Raw genomic sequence first — 20,581 nt, 5'->3', positions numbered from 1 at the left:
CGTCTTCTGGAAAGATCCAACTTCCATGGATGAAGATAATGAATCTGTTCAGCCCATTATATGTTCTCGAAGAGGACTCTCGAGGAGATGGGATTGGATGGGGATTTCGATCGAGTGTATTCATGAAGGAGATGACCCGGGGAAAGAGGAACGGAGAGACCTCGGGAGGAACGGGGAAAGAGGAAGGAGCCCTTCAACCATGTACCGTGTCAGCCCTACCCGTTAGAGTCATGGTACGAATGGTGTACTAATGTTTACATGACTGTACATATGTAAGACATTGTGATTTTCGTTCTAGACTTGCTAGGCATTTGTTTCAGGTTTATCTTTTACCTAATATACAGCAGGATTGCAAGAAATAATATGTTTCTCTATTCAAGATCTTATGACTAGAGATCTTCATATAGTTGAAATAACATGAAACATTCAGATTCTTTGAACTCAATAAGATACACCCAAAACGCCCTCGAAATCCTGTGCTTGGTCGCTGCACAATCCGAGAAAAAAAAAGAAGCGTCAATGCATTTTCGTGGACTCGGTAGCAGGGTTTAATAGTATTACACCCAGATGGTATCTTTACACACGTTAGTGATTGAACATAACCGAGCACATTGCATATAGTCATACCATGCTCCGATCATTCAATCTTTGGTTTCCGACTGCCGAGACTCCAGCTCTCCTTCGGGGGCAAGGCTGTACGACTTGCGTAATCGCGGATACACCAGCCCAAAGAATACGATGACGGCTAGCAGAATAACAAAGGTAGGCAGAAACATGAAGATAAAGAGGAAGACACTCAACCCGAGGGTAAGATTCTGCCCACGAGGAAACCGACGGGCCATGATCTCGAGAATCGAGTACATACGGTAAGCCGCTAGGGACGTGAATAACGTGAATAATGGATATCGCCAGGAAAGAAAAGGTTTTTTCGTGGGAAATGATCTCATGGCGCTCGGTCGTGCATGTTACCCCATGTACTTATAGCCACGATGGGAAGCGCCGGATGGGTACTATCCCCAACATTGTGGCTGAGAGCACCTTTTTTAGCAGACGGCTGTATGTATTCCGTACTCCGTAATAGCCCGTATCTGCGGATTGATGCGCCATCGCCGTCATGGATTCAAGTTTTCCCGCCTCCACTCTTGGCACCAATATTGTTCAGATACGTTGGGGAACTTTCACCGCAAATAGCGGATCTCCATACAATGTGGGTTTTCCTTGGAATCGTCGCAAATCACGAATTAGTGGCTTGGCGTGAAGTTTTGTAGGCAACAGCATTTCACCCAACAGTCCGCTGCCAACCCTGAGAGGAGATACCCCGGGAATTGGTTCTGGACCAGAGAACTGGCCCTTTCACGGGGGCTTTCTTAGGGCATTGTTGAACCAGAAGCTCTCTCTCCTGTTCAGCCCTAGCCAATTCCCGCCAATCCGACAACTGCATGTGCCCGCAGTGGACCCCACAGCGCATCCCTTGGGAACAGTCCTTTAAGTCACCTGGTATAGTGCAGGTGCTGGATTAACTCATTCGAGTATCTCCTTTAGCTTGAAAGGCAATTGCGATTCCCCTGAACATGTAAGGGGGCATGGCAGAGAAATGGTGAGAAATGGTGATCGTAAGCTGCTTATCATTGGATGGCAAACTGGATCCTCATGCAAATGAAATCTCGCTCATAGGGCTGAAGCTTGACTTGTGGGGCTGACTCGTATTTCCGGTAGCATAACGACTGTATGTAGAAGTCGGATGGGAACTGGGGAAGGCAATTGTGTAATTCAGTAATCTCAACTGTAGATTGTAGTCCTTGAGAGGTGCAGGTAGCAGTTGAGTTGAAATGGTAGAGCTGTGTGGTCAGCAATGATATACCGTATACCCGGGTGGAACCAAAATAGAAGGAAATAGAAAAATACATAACTGACTAGAGTAATAATGTAATGGTGACAACCTTGAAGGGCAATCTCCCCACATTTTCCCTTTCAACTTTTGATGTGACGTGTTTGACCACTTGAACCACTTTGACCACCTGTTACCCTCCAATTGCTCTTCTCAACAGGCCACACCTAGCCAACATGTCGTGGCTCGCGGGCTATGGCAATGACGAAGATGATAACGATAACCTGGGCGTGGATTGGGTATTACAATATGAGTTTGGAGACATCGGTAAATCCCGTGGAATCTCCTTGGCCTTTTGCATATACTAATGATCCTCAGATCAAGCCCAAGCTATTACAGAGTTTCGAACGCTGATCCACGACTTGGGCGAGGCTGGCCTTCGGGTTCAGGTTCGTCACGGCCACGGGGAAGCGCTATTAGTCTGCATTCGGGTTCCGCGGGATCACCTCGGGAATTTAGTACACCAGTCAAGGTAAGTGGGGTTTGAGGGTCTTGAATGTCATACGATTGGATTTTAGGGCAATTAACACAGCACAGAATCAAGGATTGGCTGTTTGGGATTACTCATACCTTACCAGACGGCGACGAAACAGCTATCGCCGACGCCGATACACCAGCCGAAGAGATTCGTTCGGTATACCATGCCGTCACCTGGCAAAAGAAAATAGGAGGCGCAGGCATCACGCCGGGTTTTGGAAAATGGAAGAACATCACCGCCTCGTTTCCCTTACACGACCAGGAGGCCTGCGCGGAAATGCTACGTCAATGGAATCGAAAAACCGTATTGTCGACTAGCGATCTGGACGCGATTCGAGCCTTGTTTGGTGAAAAGGTACCCGTGACTGTTTGGGCTCGATTTATGGCAAACAGCTAACCCTGTGCAGGTCGCTTTCTACTACGCTTTTATCCATTGCTATTCGCTATTCCTCGTGGTGCCCGCAGGATTGGGCATTCTTGGGTGGCTGTATCTAGGTCCATATTCCATTGTGTATGGAACTGTACTTTGTGCCTGGTGCGTTGTCTTCGTCGAGTACTGGAAGATTCGAGAGGCCGATTTGAGTCAGAGATGGGATGTCAAAGGTGTTGGACGACTCAAGGTGAATCGCAAGCAGTATGTGTGGGAGAAAGAGGTCAAGGACCCAATCAGTGGTCAGGTGAAATATGTCTTCCCAGGTTGGAAGCAGTTCCTACGTCAGCTGCTTTTGGTTCCTTTTGCTTCGGTTGCAAGCGTGGCCCTCGGGGCCTTGATCATCGCCTCCTTCGCATCGGAGGTGTTCATATCCGAGGTATACGACGGTCCATTCAAAGAATATCTGGAATTCGTACCGACCGTCCTGTTTTCGCTATCCTTGCCCGCCATAACCTCGTTTCTCACAAGCATCGCAACCCGCTTGACTAAGTACGAGAACTACCGAACGCAGGATCAATACGATCTTGCCCTGACTCAGAAGAATTTCGTCATGAATTTTATCACTTCCTTCCTCCCCACGATATTGACCGCCTATGTCTATGTTCCCTTCGGCAAACAAATTGTTCCATACTTCGACATTCTCGGAAGAACGGGGCTCAGGGCCGATATGGTCAGCGGGCAGAAGAAATTCGAGGTCGATACAAGCCGATTCCAGCAGGAGGTGATATATCTCTCCATGACGGCTCAGGTACTTAGCTTCGGCGAGGAAGTTGTCCTGCCATATGTGAAGCATGTCCTGAATCAGAAGTGGCAAAACTACCGGGATGGAAAGGCCGAGTACAGCCGCAAACGGAGGCATTCCGTAACAACTAGCTCGTTCTTGGTTGACTCTCCAGACGAAGCAGCATTTATGAAAAGACTGCGTAGCGAGGCCGGCGCAGAGGAATACCATGTGGAGGAGGACATCATGGAGATGTGTGTACAGTTTGGCTATCTCGCATTATTTGGAGTTGCCTGGCCACTGGTTCCGCTCGGTTTCCTGTTAAATAATTGGTTGGAGCTGCGGGGTGACTTCTTCAAGCTCACGCTGGAGTGCCAACGACCACCACCCATCCGGTCGGATTCGATCGGCCCATGTCTACTGGGGCTAGATTTCTTGGCCTGGCTGGGGACTCTATCTACAGCGGCAATTGTGCATGTCTATCGGGGTCCTATTTCCGAGGTCCGGCTCTCCTCGCTTCTGTTGACTTTGTTCGTCGCCGAGCAGGTCTACCTGGGGATGCGATTCACTGCTTCTACAGCCCTTGAGAAGATCTTCTCGGATACGAGCCGAAGAGAAGAGGCTATACGGTATGCAGTGCGCAAGGACTATCTTGCTGCTAGTCTGGCGAGGAACTCCTCCCTCAGTTCCGGCTCCCAGGGCTCGCCCAACGGTCGCACTCGTCACCGGGTGCGTTTCAACGAACGAGTCAATGTATACAGCTCGAATGAAATAGAGCCGTCGATCGATGGCACTCCATCTCCGACCAAAGAAGAGCCCTGGAATGATGTGCTTCGTGGATCCGACCGTGAGGCCCAGTTCTGGAGCGCTCATTCCGGGGATATGGCAGACGCAGGAGTCAAGCTAATACGTGCATTAAGCACGCCCCACTCAGGGGATGTTAAATCTTCGAAAGAGGCATAGATTAGCTCACCCCTATGTATTTTTAGACCATATTTACAGTTTACATTAGGTCGCTGCCTGGGATTTTCTATGTATAGATCGCCAGGTCCTTAGATTGGCTGGGCTGTATCACCTAGTAATGTAAGTATTGAGAGTCGAGGGATCATGCCTGTGGCTCATTTCCACTCAATTTATTTTCTAGCTAGGTTTTTTTGTACAATATTATACCGCAGACGTTCACGGACAATGATCCCCTGCAAACCGAAGTATATCTTCAGCCCTATAGGGCTACGCCAAGGCGGGTGTCTTGCTCCACCCGTGAACTCTCAAGACCCCGGATGATTCCCTGGGCTTACGTGCTTGCGTGTCTTTTCTTCTTGGAAAGTTTGTCTCTTTGACCCTTTGTCTCTTATCCTGTCTTGCTCTCCCTCCTTGCTGTCAATTTAATTTTCATCCAACCCTCTGAACTCGGTTGTACAGAGCATCGGCATGGATAGCCCCGTGTGAGCTTCTCCTTCCTACGGTCACCCGCATGCGACTTTTACAATGGTGACCCCTGCCACCTCCTCTGGCACCTTAATCACCCCTCCATCTCCCGTTCACCTCTCACAATCGATTCCGAAGCCGACGACGATGGCCACGGAAATGGACTTACTATCAACGGCCGAGTCCCCACCACCCGTGGTCCCGAAACTCATCCGTGAAGCCAGTGACATCACATGGCAGGAATCCCTGGAATCCAAAAAAACTCAGGTTGTGCTAGTCCGGCGACGCGGTCGATTCCGTCTATTGCACCAGCAGCAATTTAAAAACAGCTTGCTCGCCAGTGTCGGGTACCTTGAGCTAGCCAACGCCGGTGACTTCGCTGCCAACGTCTGGAATCAGATCCCCGTTCCGAAGTTTGCCGCCGTGCTCATGGGAATTGGTGGTACACTAGCATTGGGAATGGTGTTGGTTGCTATTCATGATTTTCGGCTGAGCTGGATCAATGTCAAGCTGCTGCGAGCGGAGCGGGCTCACCTACAAAGTTTGCGGCAATACCACTGCAAGAACGCAGAACTAGCCCGGCTCATTGACAGCCGGCTTGGGGTTGGAGTCCGTGAAATTGGTACCGAAGTGATTGACCGGGTCGTGATGGATGTGTTGATGGGGTTCGGCTCGTTGTTGGTCGGTGTTGGCACTTTGATGGCGATTGGCGGCGCCAACCCCCATGTCTTCAAAGCTAGTAATCTGCTGTCTGGGTATATTGGGAATGGTCTCGCTGCAGTGTTTGGCCTTTTCAATGCCATCTGGTCTGGCTATCTCTTCCATCGATTCCATCTGTACAACGCTGCTGTTTTTGCCCGCGAGCCCAGTGATGATATACGTCGCCGTCTACATACCCGGTTCCGTGGCTTCCAATGGCATGCCACTGTCAATGGGTTAAATGGTCTTGTTGCTGGTGCCGCTTCAATGATCACTGCCGAGCGTTGGTGGGGATACGTTGTCCTGATCCCGTGTATTATTTCTTTAATCCTATGCAACTATTTCTGGCGAAAACAGCTCGGCTATGATCGCCCACTCTTTGGTCATACATCACCAACAGAGCTACCGCTCGTCGAAGACCTGCAATATGTGATTGTAATGCAGCGCGCTCTCGCCGACCTTGAACATTCCCTACCGCAGGCTATTATTCATCCCGGCTCCTTGGACTCGATTCTTCACTTCATTGTCCGGGAAAATATGCTTGAAAAATACTGCGAGTCCCTCGCCCATGACAAGACCACCCGCCATCTTCTTGCCGCATTCCCATCTCCAAACACCTCTCCTGACCAAATCACTGTCTCCCTCGACACCCTCTTTCGCCTTCCTCCCAGACACCTAGAGCTCATCCTGGAGCATGCAAAGCGATTCCTACAAACAACCGGTGTCCGTGTTTTTACATATCGCGAACGACACCTGCTCGAACTTCTAGGTCATGCTATCTGTCAGGATCACAAAAAGGCCACAACAACCACACAAGATGACACGATAGAGCACGTTTAATATCTTCGAAACATGATTCTATCGCCGCTCTCCGACCCACCTTAGGGCCTATGGTATTAAAGCGAGGTGGCTGGCGACTGGTCGCCGGTTGATCTTCATGTTGTTTCATATTTGCATTGCATTGCCGGATTTCGTTCACTATTCTCCTAGAAATGCTAGACTTGACTCTTTAGCATACAGTAGGTATTTTTGTTCTTAATACATTGGAGATTGACTGTGATAACCTTCATATTCGTATCATGCTTTCGTTCATCCACAAAATACAACGGGAAAGGTGCCTTGGCTGGTCCAATTCATTCCCACGATAGCTATCTACCTGGGAAGCAACCTAAAGCGCTATAACCCCTTAACTAGGTATAATCCCCCCCTTTCCCTCTTGGACTTCTCCCTTCCATTTCTCATCACATTTCTGTGCAACCGAAGACGCCCACGTAGCATAGTCCCCTTCTTCTATCACATCTGCCCCTCTCTGCCTTATGCTCCTAGCCTGAGCTTTCTTCCTCGATAATGACTCATATAGGCATTCCGGAATAGCGGCCGGCCAACAATTTGAAGAATAATCAGGATATCGCTCGAGTATGGGAGGTATCTGAGCCTTAGAAAGCACGCGGTATTTCCGTAAGGTCATTATAACAGATTTACTCTCGCCGAATAAGAATGTCGGCATTGCTCTCCTGCTCTATTACTTTCGCAGTCCAGATATTACCCAGGATGAAGGGGGTCCAAAATAGTGACCAAACTGTGAATCTGCTAATCTCGCGGGGACTTCCGGGGTGTCTGAAGAACTCGCTCCTTTTTCTGAATCCTCTCTTGAGTGAAAAGAATAGCATCGTAGAAAATTTTTGTATGTTGTTTCAAAGTTGTGACGGTTAGTTTGAGAGTAAGCTGACTTCAATCATACATATACGGATGTATGTAGCATTTTAACAATCCATGGGACAGTCGAAGTTTCCTAGGACATCATGCTACTTTCCCTAAATAGGCGCTTGGTTACATGAGCCGAATTACAGGGTACTCATCATCGTAGAGTACGTTCTCTATTTCTTCTTTTTGTTATGCACATTATCCCAATATCAACATCAACATCAGAAACCAACTGTCAACGGCGTGACAACAAACAGCCTAGAAACTAAATAGTCCGCTCCGGGCCTTGCCGTATGGATAAACTACCAGTGCGGAAATGAACAAACCAATCGTAATGCCAATAGCCACCTGGATCATGCCAAACCCTAGACTGAATATAGAATTAGATTGCAAGCCAGCGCCGGGCGCTGAACTACTGCTGCCATGAGCCCCGACGCTTTGACGAATTTCATCCGCGGACTGTACTCCCGAGATCAGAGATCCCGTCGCAGCAAGTCCAGATGGAACCAGAATGAAAATTCCAGGTAAAATAGCGGTCGCAGCATGGCCATGCCAGAGCCGACTGTACAGGTTTCCCATGATGCCGATGACAAACGCGCCGACTGTATTCGCGACCTGGGAATTTGATCCCAGTCTCTTCGTGCTGAAGTAGTTGCTAATGTAGCCCGCCATTGCGATGATGATCATGGGTGGAAGCTGTTTCCATTTTCCTTGGTTGATAATCAAAAGCCAGACTGTCTGGATCGCAACGAAAGGGAACCGTTGAACATATGGATTCTTAAAGGCGCCCTTGTCTGGGCAGGATGTGTCAGAGACCGCGTGGTTGTCCATCAGTCCGTAGATGGTTGTGCCAACGGTAATTCCATATCCAATAAACAACGAGAAGAGGAGAGCATAGACCATCCGAATCGAGCCAGCGATGATCTGATGAGATTGAAGTTCCAAGCTACTACAAAGAACAAGGAATCCTGGCAATATCAATGCAATCGATGATTGCGCGATGGCGGAAAAGCAAAAGAGGTACTGTGGCTTGCCATTCACGACTCCAAGGGAGATACTACCGAAAGCGCGGGCGAGGAAGGACGTCACCACTGTCGATGTCACTTCAAAGACATTTGAATACAACACCGAACGAGGCGCGGCGACGTGTTGCATTAAACCGACAAGTATACCATTGAGAAAAATGATCGGCATGTCAATCGGCCTAGCACTAAAAGCGAAAGGCCCGACTGTTGCAGTGGCCAACCCGTACACCAAGATGACGATGAACTTGTGATATATAGGCTTTTTCTTGATGACCGCATCGAGTTCCTGAATTGCTTCTTCAATGCCGATCACATCGTGGATCACATTCTTGTAGATGAGATGTGTGTCCGATAGGCGAGCTAAATCAACTCCCTGGGCTACTCGAACCATCTTCACCTCTGTCGTGCGGGTAGATGGATCATCGAACGACATTATCATGCAGCCTGGCAGATACAGGTATTGGCTATCAACCTCCAACACCTTTGCGGTCATCTGCATGTACTCTTCAAGCCTGTGTGTGGGAGCACCAAATAACATCAATGCTTTGCAGAGCTGCATGATATACCGCTGCCGACAGATAATTTCTGCAATGTGCACTGTCACTCGAATCTCATCCTCAAGCCGCATATTGCGATTTCCACCGCCGCCGCCACCGCCACCCTCCTTGTCACGGCGCCTCGAGGCTTGCGACAGGATTTCGCTTGAAACAGGAGTGCTTGCACCACTGAAACTATCCGCGCCCCCACCAATCAAGGTCGAATTCGACGCATTCTTGGGCTTTTTATACCATTTCACTGGCTTTTGCTTCTTAGGCTTTGGTGTTGGGGCTCCGCTGGGGGCCGATCCTGCGCTGTTAGATGAGTCAGTTGATGTTCGAGACTGCCCTCCAGCACCTTGTTGCTGACCACCCTGCAGTTTAATCAACTGTGACAGGATCCCGCCGCCGCCAGAGCGATATCTCAAGCTCGCATCTGCTCCTGTCTCATTCTCTTCATCTTTAAATTCGTTGTCGGGGTGAGGATAAGGTTTCCCTCGGCCTTTGCGGCGTTTTTGGGAATGGTCTTGGGTCAGATCTCGCACTAGACGATGGGCTTCCGAGCTGGTCCCTTTCTGGTCGCGCTGCTTCGCCTCCACACTTTTGTGCTTGTCATCTGTCACATCAGAGAGTGGAGGTGCACCACCGGTCGCCCAGTCCGCGTGATATCTCCCGGATGTTAAGTCGTCTCCCTCGGCCTGTGGGCGACCCAGACGGTCACCGAACTCTGATGCTTTCCGTCTGAAATTCCTGGTCGCAGTTCGCCATTTCTCCAGTGTGGATTGCTGTTCAGGAGTCTCAGGTTCCTTCTTCTCGTCTTCTTTCTTCTCATCTCCCGGTGCCTTGTTCTGGTCTATCCTTTGGACACCTGACTCGCTGTCCGTCTCACTCGACTGTGGCTCACGATCTCGCTGTGGTGTATCGGCAATATCCTCAGACTCATGGGAGTATGGCATTGTCGACCGATGAGGCTGCCCTTCATGGTGAGCCAAATCCCATTCTTCGCGAAGAACTTGTGGCGGCTCGTCATGCTTGGCCTCCTGTATGAAACCCGCATTTGATCGAAATCGAACATGGGGTGATGACTCTTTCTCTTGTGGACTGGTTTGGGGCGCATCCTGCCAAACTTCGGACGAGGTTGTATTGTCTGGGTCCGAGTCATCATTGAAGCTGCTGATGGATGCGTCCGACATGAAGGCAACGCGTGGTTTTCACTCCTTCGCCAACATCTAGTCTCCGATCGTTCGGGGGGCGAATGAGTTTGTAGTTTATGAACCTCTTTTCGATGAAAGATTTTGAATCATACAAGGTCTTTCGTCTAATGCTTTCAGGATCTTCGTGCCAAATTGGGCTATCATAATCGCTAGATGAGCTCACAGAGACGTTATTGGGGTAGACGTGTGAACCACGGTTGGCAATCAACAGGGAATTCATTTTCATGCAGCTCAATGGAAGAAATCATCAACTCAACGGGACTCTAAGCCCTTTTTCCGCCAGTCATAGGGTATTGTTTGCGGGTGTCGCCTCGTCGGAAATCTATCCCACGCAAATCTCGGCCTTGTAGGTTTCTCGCCACCTCACATATCCCAATCATCATGCAGTTGCTTTAGAAAGATAGATTAGCAACTCCAAAGAACAGATTCCAACATTTTGTTCCATTGGCGATTCCCTGTCTCCGATGATTGCAGTATGGGATGTTGTAGATACGCAACTTTGAGCTCCATTTATAGTTACAATTTGCAAAAAGCGCAAGATTCCAAGTAAGAGACATACCAAAGCTGGAATTATTGTAAGTCATAGTTTGACGGCCTCATTAATATGACTTATGTATAATTTTGTATAGAACCTTCCGAGGTAATACTCATGGAGATGAAGTCTAACAAATAAGATCGGCAGGCAATCAGAAGCAGGCATACTTCATGCTGCATAGCTACCATTGGCATGGAAGTCTATATCAATACTACCTGGGGACCTTCGACCCAATGCAAGGGGTGTCGTGAGGAACCTTGATTGTGCCGACGTTCCACCGGTTACCACGTGGCACGAGTCTAGAGCATTAGAAACATATCATATAGCACATCTTCTGATTCTTTTCCAATGTCACATTGACGCCAATTGTGAGTGTGTTAGCTAGGTATTAACGATGGTAGGAGTCAAGATATAACCTAGAACATCACTTTGTCTGATATGGATAGTGTACAGTCTGGAATATATTCATGAGATCCTTTAACGGTTCGAGCTACACAATGTTGTAAATCCTAATTGAAGCTATTTGATACTTTTTTATAGGATGTAGACCATGCAGCAGATTATAATATAAGCCTAAAATTCCACGAAATCAACAAATTCGGCGATACAAGGGGAGTTATAGCGACAATATGCCCGAAGGTTGCGAATCCCGAGTCTTGCAAGGGGCGTCGATCACCCATGGCCCTTTCAGCCAAGATGTACCAACAAAGCCTATACATACATTCTTCATACAAGGTGATCGTGTGCATTCCAAGATCACCTGGCATGCTAATTGCAAGAAAACCTGACATATGACCTGCGATGGTTTTATTAGTATCCATTCATTCCCTTTTTTGTTTCTCTTTTCTGTCTACTTCGAGATTGAGGTTGTGGTTTGTGGTTGCTCGAATATGAGGGGCTTCTCTTCTTTGGTTGCAATTGCAGCGGTTGTGTCTACAACATCAGGTGCCATTGTGCCTCTAGACTTGGTGCATGCGTCTTCATCGCACGCACTTTCATCTCCAACCGTTCATGCAAGGCCGTCAAATAATGACTACCCTTTTGATTGGGCGCTTGCATCTTCTTTGGCAGGTCTGACCGGGACATCATCCACTGTTATTGTTCATGACTGCGCATGTACCAAGGCTTCGTCTGTTGTAGCAAATACTCTTTCCACGACCGCGCAATCTCCATCCAAGGCTGACGATACCTTGATGGCCACACAGGCGGCTGGCTCCTCCTCGAATATGGCACAGGCTACTACGACAGCAGCTAGCACTACTTCCGCGGTCACACATACTCTCGCAACAAGTATAAGGGCTTCAACTCCATCGCCAAAGACCCGCACTCAATCGACAGCAGCCAGTGCTCCAACCCCATCGTATGTGTCATTTAACGTCTCATAGGATACTTGAATGCTGACAACCTGTCCAGTCCAATATCTCAAGTAGATCATTCGCCCGCGACAAAAACATGTGCTGCCCCTACCACCAAATCACCGGAGACCTACTGGCTTGACGAGCAGGACCACAATCAGCAAGGAGCAGGATTTGCTCCCTACGCCAAAACGTCGCTCTACCCGGTGTATCGCAATGTGATGGACTACTCGGTCGTCAATGATGGCAGCGGTAATCAAACTCCGAAATTACAGAAGGCTATAGACGATGATGGGGCGGGCGGCAGTCGCAAGGGTCAAGGTGTCACGCGGTATCCTGCCCAGGTCTACCTTCCAGGCGGCGTGTACCAGCTTGAAACCACTCTCAACCTGACTGTTGGTACGATAATTGTTGGCAATCCGTTGAACCCACCCATCATCAAAGCTGCACCAGGTTTCCGTGGTGACTATCTCATCATGGGGTACGATGTAAACAATGGCAACCCAGAAACCAGCTTTGCAACGCTTGTCAAGAATGTGATCGTTGATACGACAGCCCTCAGCCCGGACCGCCACTTCACTGCTCTTCAATGGGGAGTTGCCCAAGGGTCGGGTTTGACAAATGTCAAAATTCGCATGCCAAAAGATTCCACGGGTCACACTGGGATCGATATCAATGCCGGGTCAACAATTGCCGTCACAGATGTGGTAAGTAATTCAGAGAAGCCCAAGAAGAAGAAAAAGCAGCCTAACAAAGCGTAGGATATTATTGGCGGAGCTATCGGGATCAAGAACTCCAACCAACAGGTCAACTTCAAGAACATCTATTTCCAATCTTGCAAAACAGCATTCTCTGCGGCAGGTGGGTGGACGGTGTTGCTCCAACAAGCAACCTTTGATAGCTGCGGCACTGGTATCGATATGACTGGAAATGGACTGGGTAGCCTAGTGCTTCTAGATTCCACTTCCACGAACACGGGACCAGTAGTCAGATTCTATGACTCGTCCCATGATTCAGGATACCAAAATAGTCAGTTTCTCATTCAGAACCTCAAGCACGATACTTCGAACGCTATCGCGGTCGACGCTCAGGGCAAAGTGGCATTGGCCGCTAATGCTCATGTCGACACATGGGTCTGGGGTACTGTTGTTCCAGAAACCTACCAGACTGGGGTGAGCTGGGAAACAAAGCGGCCGGCCGCTTTGCTGGTTGGAGACAAATACTTTACGAAGGCCCAGCCCACATATCAAGATCACAGCACAGCGGATATTGTAAATGTGAAGACCGTATCTGGACACACAGTGAAAGGTGACGGTAAGACTGACGACACCAAAGGTCTGAACGCTATCTTGGCTGAAAATGCCGATTCGTGCAAGGTGACATACATTCCCTTTGGTGTATATCGAGTCTCAGACACTATCTTCGTCCCAGTCGGAACTCGCATTGTCGGAGAAGCATGGTCTGTTATTTCTGGATATGGCCAGAAGTTCAAGGATTCCGGCAATCCGAGACCTGTCGTTCAACTTGGCAATCCTGGCGACATCGGTGTGATTGAGATTCAGGACATGCGATTCTCCGTTGGCGAAATCCTGCCAGGGGCCAAGATCATTGAAATCAATGCCGCAGGTGATCAGCCCGGCGATATCGGTCTTTGGAACACGATGGTGACGGTGGGCGGGACCGCTGACACAAGTATCTCCAGTGCTTGCACGTCGCAAAACCCCAAGGACTGTATGGCTGCGTTTATGGTAATGCACCTGACCAACAGTTCGTCCGCATATATTGAGAACTTCTGGGGATGGACCGCCGATCACAATCTTGATAGCGAGTCAGCTCTCACTATTATCTCAACAGGCCGCGGAATCTTGGTCGAATCCACCAAGGGCACCTGGCTGACTGGAACCGGTTCCGAGCATCACTGGCTGTATAACTATAACTTCCACAAAGCCCAGAACGTCTTTGCGGGTCTTCTTCAAACAGAAACACCGTATATGCAAGGCCAAGGCGAGTACCAGGCCGCACCAGCGCCATGGACAGCTGTCGCCAAATACGGTGACCCTGATTTCTCGTGGTGTGCTGCAGATGATCAAAAGTGTCGTACCGCGATAGCTACGAACGTCGACGGCGGATCCAACATCGCGCTGTACAACTCAGCTGCCTGGGCGTTTTTCGACGGGTACTGGAATGGTCTGTACAATATGCCTTGCGAGGGGAACTGCCAAACCAACATGATGCGGGTGACGAATGACCCTCAGAATTTGGTTTGGTACTCGATCAGCACGCGCAAGACGGATGTAATGGTGCTCGATGGGAAGAGCAATCCCCGTCAATCAGACCACCAAGGCGGGTGGGAAGCCATCATTCAGGTGTACGGCCAGTTTACAGCGTGATATTCGTCTCATTGCTTCATCATCACTGGACATATGCATTTTGTTAGTAATTTAAACCACAGATAATAATTAATGAAAGTCATTGCTTCTCTATTCCAATTTCCAGCATGTTCCATCCATGGCATTTCTCCTGTTTCTTTTTTTAGCGGGTCGCCACTGGCACGTGAGTTTATGTGCTGCCTCAGGCCGACCGGTGGATAGATTCCGACCCGCATCGCCCCCGGTAACTGAGTCCATAACCAGTTATGATTCAGATTCACTTGGCTGCTTCGCTGCCCCTTTGCAATATTAAAGGCACTCAAACCTGCTACATGACGCGTCATTGAAATCCCTTGGCTATCTTTAACTAGCCAAAAATGCCACAGGGGTCGAGATACTTTGAAATTGCGAGTGGGATTCATTGTCACAATTATAATGACGGACGCCGAGCAGGAGTTGACCCACTGTATCGGTGAGACGCGCTTTCATACCATTTGTCTACCACTTTGTGGGCAGTTGATCTCCCTCCAAGCCACCCCAACGGGGACGGTGCCGGCGTCTCCGGTGCGAATCGAGTTGTTGGGATCGCTAAGGCAGCAAAATACCCAAACATTGCTGCGATGTGAATTTTCCGGAGTGTGGGTTGTTTGAATTGCTCACGAGTAGGACAAACCATGCTCACGCGAGAACATGAGAATCAAGCTCATAGAACATGCACGTCTAACTCTTGGTTTCCGGGGGTAAGGGACTGAAAGGGACTAGGGCGTTGAAACGGCTCCAATGCTTGCGCCTCATTACAAAGTGGACCCCAAGACCTCGGGATGATATAATTTGCCCAAAGCCGTCTGGTGGGAGACCCTGTACAGTTCTCTAACACGGTACGGAGTAAGTACATAGCCCCTCTATCCCTGAATGGACCCTACGATCGACATCAGAATCATTCTTCACAAGGCTGAGCTCATCTCGCCACTGCCACCTCGGCTGCCTAGCATCCAGGCGCAATCAATCTCCGATGTTTCTATCTATAGGAGACTAGTGCCCATTGACCAAATATAAGAAGTAGTAGTTTCCCCCCGGATTTCCAGCTTATCATTTTAATTCACAATCTAAATATCCTGTTCCTAAATCACACAACACCCTTCCAATCAGTTCTTCTTTCTCCAATATGAAGTTCACTCTGATCTCCTCCGCCCTCTTCCTGGCCACCGCTGCCATGGCTTCCCCAGACGGTGTTGACGTGAACTCTATCGTCTCCGATGTCACAGGCATCGTCTCAACTGTCGTCGACGGTGGCCAATCCGTCGGATCCGATGTCGTCTCAATAGCCACCTCTATCGCCGAGGCCGCGAGCACCGGCGGTGCCGCTGCCATCTCATCCATCAAAAGCGAGGCTACCTCTATCGCCGAGGCCGTGAGCACCGGCGGTGCCGCTGCCGCCTCATCCATCAAGAGTGAGGCTTCTGCCGTCGCTACCGATGCTAGCTCCATCGGCTCTGAGATCACCAGCCGGGTTGCCACCGCCGTTTCTGCTCAGACTACTCTTACCGACTCCGCCGGCTCGGCCACCGCTACCGAGTCCACTACCGAGTCCACTACCCTGACCAGCGCAGTGTCCACCACATCTTCCGACTCGTCCTCCACTGATTCTTCTTCCGGCTCCTCCTCCACTGATCCTTCTTCCGGCTCTTCGTCTACTGAGTCTTCTTCCGGCTCTTCCTCCACCGCGTCTCCTTCTAGCTCTTCTTCTGTCTCCGACAATGCGGCCTTCGCTCGTCCCACTGCTGTCGGCGCTGTTGCTGCTGGTATGGCCGGTGTCCTTGGTGTCATGATTGCACTGTAAATTGTTGATACCTCGCTCCATTGATTCTGGATTTTATTTCAGCCATGATATCCGCCACGCCTTTTTTCACGATTTTCCTAGTTGTCTCGTCATTTTCTTCCTAGCACCTGGGGAAAGAAATTTAATGCCGGCGTTCTGAGGCTGTACATATACCTCGGCTATTCCACAAATTCATTTTAATATGCTCATGGCGAGCATTTTATTACCAATTGAACATATTTTTTATTGATCCCACTCCCTAACATACTTTGTCCGTTATATAGAGTGAACAAAGACATAACTTAAGATCCGATTAGTGTAAAGATCAAGAGCGAGTAAAGAAGTTAGATTAAGCAATAGTAATAAAGGGTACCAATAACGAATACAACCTTGCACAGGTTTCACGGTGAAGACTAAAAAGACAGAAACACCCCTTCCCTCATCACAGCAGGGATATCCCTCGAAATGAGGAGATAAAACACCGGCATATCGTGTCACCAGATCATTCATCCGTGTCAGAGAGCATTACATAGTCAACATACGCATGATCCTTCGGTCTCTCTGGTAGCGTGGTCACTGAGAGGCCATCAGCGCCGTGACCCGATGCCAGGACGTTGTGAGAATCCACGTAGCTCACGAATTTGTACGCTGGGTGTATTAAACTATCCCACAACGACAACGGCATTGATAGAAGACATAGAGAACACCCCTGAAGGTCAAAAACACCTTCGATGGTCACCTCGGGGTCCATTTCTGATAGCGACCTCTGCCACTCTCCGACCTGGCCGCGAACTGTTTTCCCAATAACAGACACGGAAATAAGGACGCGACACCTAGGTAGTTGTCTCTGTGGTGTCGGGTTTTCTATTATCCCGTGATTACTGAGACAATGGAGGATGGTTATTGGTTTGCGACAGCCCATGTATTGAGGAGTATAGCGCAGCTTAGTACTTGGGTCATTGGCTTGGGTACAGAGAGCTTCGTGAAGTCGGACAACAGTACGAAATACTGGTGGCTCAACGTGTAAAAGTTCTGTCAGACGGGTCGTAAAATTGTTGTTTACATCGTAAGTGGGACCGTTTTGATCGGAAATCTCGTTGCCTGTTGCGAACAGGTACTCGGCGTAATTCTCACTGCGTTGCAATATTCTTTGCAAGCTGTGACATGGCTGAAGAAAGTCTCCGGAGTAGGATGTATCGATGAGAACGAGGACATCTGCCTTCATCCTAAGATGGATGGCACGGGATTCTAACTGCATCAGGACTGCGTGTTCCACTGGGAGTCGATATCAGTAATACTATAGGTACAATGGATGGGTTTTATTAGGGTCCATACCATATCTCGAACTTCTGTTCTGTTTCGGATACACCATGGCCGATATAGTGTATCACAAATAACGCGCCCCGATAGGGACAGTGAATATCAGTGTCCATTCCATACTTCTGACGGAGTTCAAGAATTGTGCGAAATATTGCCTCCGATGCAGCCTCCCTAGAGGTTGAGGGAATAATCAAGCTAGCCGTGTCGAATCCAAATTGTGTCCGAAATGTCTCAAGAAGTGCAGATTGAGGTTTGGCCAAGTCTAGGTCGTCATTGCTCCATCGTAGGCCAAGTACGACGGCTTTATTATAGGAGATATTGCGATGCTTACTATTTCTGACTCCTCGGGTCAAGGTTTTGATGACGTTTTCAAAACTTCCTTCGCGGTCCACATAATGAGTGGTTGGGTGACTCGGGGAAGGCTGCTGCCATTTAGACATGCTGGAATCTGAACAAGGACAGCCAGCTGAAAATGAAAGCAGTTACAGAAACGATAATATGATTTCACCAGAATTTAAAGATGGTGAATGGTGAAAATGACGTGGGGAATACACTTCCTTTATCCCAAAGACTAAAACATCATCCAAACACACCTACGTTGACCATGTCTGTTGGGTTGTAGCTGCTATGTACATCGTGTAGACCAGCGAACTTGAGCTTGATTGCATTTGCCGACCACTTCCAACTCGTGTTCCAAGAGTGCCAAGCATCTGCTTCCAATTCAATATCCACACTTATACATCAGCCTCATTGCCAGTTTGAATTATTGACTCCGATCCGGTAGCAACCGCATTTCATCGAGGGCCTCTACTATATATATAATAGAAAAATTTGTTCAGTACTTCCCAACGTTGGTTTGTCATGAATCGCCAGTTATCCATGGAGCAGGCTTTCGGACAATGGAGTAGCGCTAAACATGCTCATCAAACCCATTATCTCTTCTAGATGTTGGAGGGGCATCGGCGTTGATGGTACTATCTGAACCAATCAACGACTCCTTTCTGGCCGCATCTTCCTCGTTATAATCCTGACCAGGGTTGATCATCTCCCAGTGCACAAAACAAAGGAGTCGGTAGAATGCAGAGGCAAGAAGGGATCCGAGCAGAGGACCGACCCAATAGATCCAGTGGTACCCCGGAAACGAGCGGTTGATCACATCCGGTCCGAGGGAGCGAGCAGGGTTGAGAGATCCTCCGGTGTAGTAATCACCTAGTGTGAAGGATCAGCATAGTACGTTGTGAAGTAATCCGAGAATGACTGTCACTTACCAATCAGTTCTGCAACAAAGAAAGCCAGACCAATTCCAACTGGAGCTAAATAGGTGGACTTATGCTTCACCACCGCCAACATGATAATGACAAACACAAGCTGCGCTGTCAAAAACATCTCAATGAAGAGTCCTTGTGAGATTGATGCACCACCGCCGAGTCGCGTCGCGCAGTTGAGCGGGCCCGGGAACAGGGCACTCACCACGCCCGCCGCAGCAATTCCGGCGACCAGTTGCGCAGGGAATACATAGAGCCCCCGGAGAGGGGGCATGCCGCCACTCAGACAGAGAGCAAGAGTAACCTGGTGAACGTCAGCTACAAATCTTTTCATTCCTGTATGATGATATCCATACCGCCGGGTTGAAGAGACCACCCGTGACTCGGAAAAAGGCCCAGACATTGACGGTCAAAGCGAACCCAAAAGAAAGCGCTGAATACAGCAAATTGGAAGTATTCGGCGGGGAGCCAGGTGGCGGCATCGGGGTATTGGACACCTGTGTACCCGCAAAAGAGAAGAAGAGAAACAGGAAAGTCCCCACGAACTCGCCCAGCATGCAAAGCAAGTTGTACCGCAGCTTGTCTGGGAGCCGCAGCATGGGCAGACGGCCCTGTTCACTGGAACCGGATGCCCCATTGAGCGTCGAGGCTTCGGTTGAGTGGCGTTTCCTGAACAACATCGTGAAGGGTAAGGGAGCCGGAATGAAGAGAACTAATTGAAGTCGGAGTTGACTAATGTCTCATCAGAATGAGAAAATCTCAGCCTCTTCTACTATCCATCTTTCTTTGCACTACAACCATTGTAAATCGAGACGTCACTACTCAATGCAGAGGCGTCGCAACTGGACCATGTATGATCGATTAGCGCTTGACTCAACCACAACGGAGCTTATTTATAGCAGTAGTGCCTTTTATCAAGTGAGATGGGATAGGCTCATGTTTCCCCGTCTAGAGAATAATAAGGTTAGGGTTTGGTGGAGTCAACGCTGAACGAGAGTATGCCTTCCGCAAACGGCTGCGGGAATCGGGTGTCTAGATCCTCCCACACGTCATTTTCAATGGATTGTCCAATGGTCTACTCCATACGGAGTATACCTAGGTGTCGATCTCCTCTGATTAGGCTAGCGTCTGAAATCTAGATCGTTCGAAAGATCTCTGAACGCCTTTAGGGTTTGACAGCTCGGATTCTACTATGCACGTTAGTGTAATGGTATACGTTATGCAGGTGTAAGGCCTTTCAACCGGCTTTTTGGAGGGAACACAATGTATTGATGGTGTGTCAAGACTAATTCTTGCCAGTCTCGAGGGGGCCCCTGGGGGGTCCCCAACTATAAGGAAATCAGTCTGCCTATGTTCATGTGACGAACCCTCACGAATCGACATCGGAATAGATGTATGACGACATAGATGTTCCTTCCCGAGCCTGTGCAGACTTACATGTGTTTCCCTCTTGTACGGATCTTTATCCGTTACAGTTAGAGACCTGGCGAATTGGAATCGCCGGTGAAGGACTACCATGATAAAGGCAAGCACAGTCTGCGTTTGCGGCCTCTGTCATTCGTTGGGTAATATCTTCTCCCTTATGAAAATTTCCAGGTTGACGGCAGAAAAAGGAGGGAAAAGTCTTTGATGGCAGCGTCAGAACGGTTAAACGGCATTGCCTCCCAATCCGTGTATTTCATATCGCTTAGCATGTTGTATAGTCCTAAGGAAGTATCCAGGCGGATCTTCTGACTCTCAAGGTCACCTGGACAATCGGGTTTATTAAATGGCTCGGCAGAAACCGGGCCGTT

At 49.0% G+C, this 20,581-nt stretch overlaps 8 protein-coding genes across 8 annotated transcripts; 4 read left to right on the top strand and 4 right to left on the bottom strand.

The window, feature by feature from the left end:
* Nucleotides 1–641: 641 nt before the first annotated feature.
* Nucleotides 642–842, bottom strand: N7518_004344 (uncharacterized protein; the record flags this gene model as incomplete). Its single annotated transcript, XM_057185271.1, has 1 exon — nucleotides 642–842. One exon carries the CDS (start codon nucleotides 840–842, stop codon nucleotides 642–644), a length of 201 nt encoding a protein of 66 aa, XP_057042041.1.
* A 1,222-nt stretch (nucleotides 843–2,064) lies between these two features.
* N7518_004343 (anoctamin family protein) lies at nucleotides 2,065–4,482 on the top strand (the record flags this gene model as incomplete). The annotated part of the gene is made up of 4 exons (XM_057185270.1): nucleotides 2,065–2,155; nucleotides 2,207–2,360; nucleotides 2,426–2,720; nucleotides 2,773–4,482. 4 exons carry the CDS (start codon nucleotides 2,065–2,067, stop codon nucleotides 4,480–4,482), a joined length of 2,250 nt encoding a protein of 749 aa, XP_057042040.1.
* Nucleotides 4,483–5,007: 525 nt separating this feature from the next.
* Nucleotides 5,008–6,486, top strand: N7518_004342 (uncharacterized protein; the record flags this gene model as incomplete). The annotated part of the gene is made up of 1 exon (XM_057185269.1): nucleotides 5,008–6,486. The coding sequence occupies one exon, from the start codon at nucleotides 5,008–5,010 to the stop codon at nucleotides 6,484–6,486; it is 1,479 nt and encodes a 492-aa protein (XP_057042039.1).
* Nucleotides 6,487–7,608: 1,122 nt separating this feature from the next.
* On the bottom strand, nucleotides 7,609–10,104 carry N7518_004341 (threonine/serine exporter family protein; the record flags this gene model as incomplete). Its single annotated transcript, XM_057185268.1, has 1 exon — nucleotides 7,609–10,104. The coding sequence occupies one exon, from the start codon at nucleotides 10,102–10,104 to the stop codon at nucleotides 7,609–7,611; it is 2,496 nt and encodes an 831-aa protein (XP_057042038.1).
* A 1,446-nt stretch (nucleotides 10,105–11,550) lies between these two features.
* N7518_004340 (glycoside hydrolase family 55 protein) lies at nucleotides 11,551–14,405 on the top strand (the record flags this gene model as incomplete). The annotated part of the gene is made up of 3 exons (XM_057185267.1): nucleotides 11,551–12,020; nucleotides 12,074–12,722; nucleotides 12,777–14,405. The coding sequence occupies 3 exons, from the start codon at nucleotides 11,551–11,553 to the stop codon at nucleotides 14,403–14,405; spliced, it is 2,748 nt and encodes a 915-aa protein (XP_057042037.1).
* A 1,144-nt stretch (nucleotides 14,406–15,549) lies between these two features.
* On the top strand, nucleotides 15,550–16,224 carry N7518_004339 (putative GPI anchored protein; the record flags this gene model as incomplete). The annotated part of the gene is made up of 1 exon (XM_057185266.1): nucleotides 15,550–16,224. One exon carries the CDS (start codon nucleotides 15,550–15,552, stop codon nucleotides 16,222–16,224), a length of 675 nt encoding a protein of 224 aa, XP_057042036.1.
* Nucleotides 16,225–16,705: 481 nt separating this feature from the next.
* N7518_004338 (uncharacterized protein) lies at nucleotides 16,706–17,963 on the bottom strand (the record flags this gene model as incomplete). Its single annotated transcript, XM_057185265.1, has 2 exons — nucleotides 16,706–17,478; nucleotides 17,573–17,963. The coding sequence occupies 2 exons, from the start codon at nucleotides 17,961–17,963 to the stop codon at nucleotides 16,706–16,708; spliced, it is 1,164 nt and encodes a 387-aa protein (XP_057042035.1).
* A 470-nt stretch (nucleotides 17,964–18,433) lies between these two features.
* Nucleotides 18,434–19,468, bottom strand: N7518_004337 (uncharacterized protein; the record flags this gene model as incomplete). The annotated part of the gene is made up of 3 exons (XM_057185264.1): nucleotides 18,434–18,732; nucleotides 18,792–19,092; nucleotides 19,145–19,468. 3 exons carry the CDS (start codon nucleotides 19,466–19,468, stop codon nucleotides 18,434–18,436), a joined length of 924 nt encoding a protein of 307 aa, XP_057042034.1.
* Nucleotides 19,469–20,581: the final 1,113 nt, after the last annotated feature.

Source organism: Penicillium psychrosexuale, assembly GCF_028828465.1.
Source record: "Penicillium psychrosexuale strain IBT 29551 chromosome Unknown utg000003l, whole genome shotgun sequence".
In the NCBI taxonomy this organism is placed as follows: Eukaryota; Fungi; Ascomycota; class Eurotiomycetes; order Eurotiales; family Aspergillaceae; genus Penicillium; species Penicillium psychrosexuale.
The sequence above is the reverse complement of the archived record's forward strand: the minus strand, read 5'-3'. Positions and strand labels throughout refer to the sequence as shown.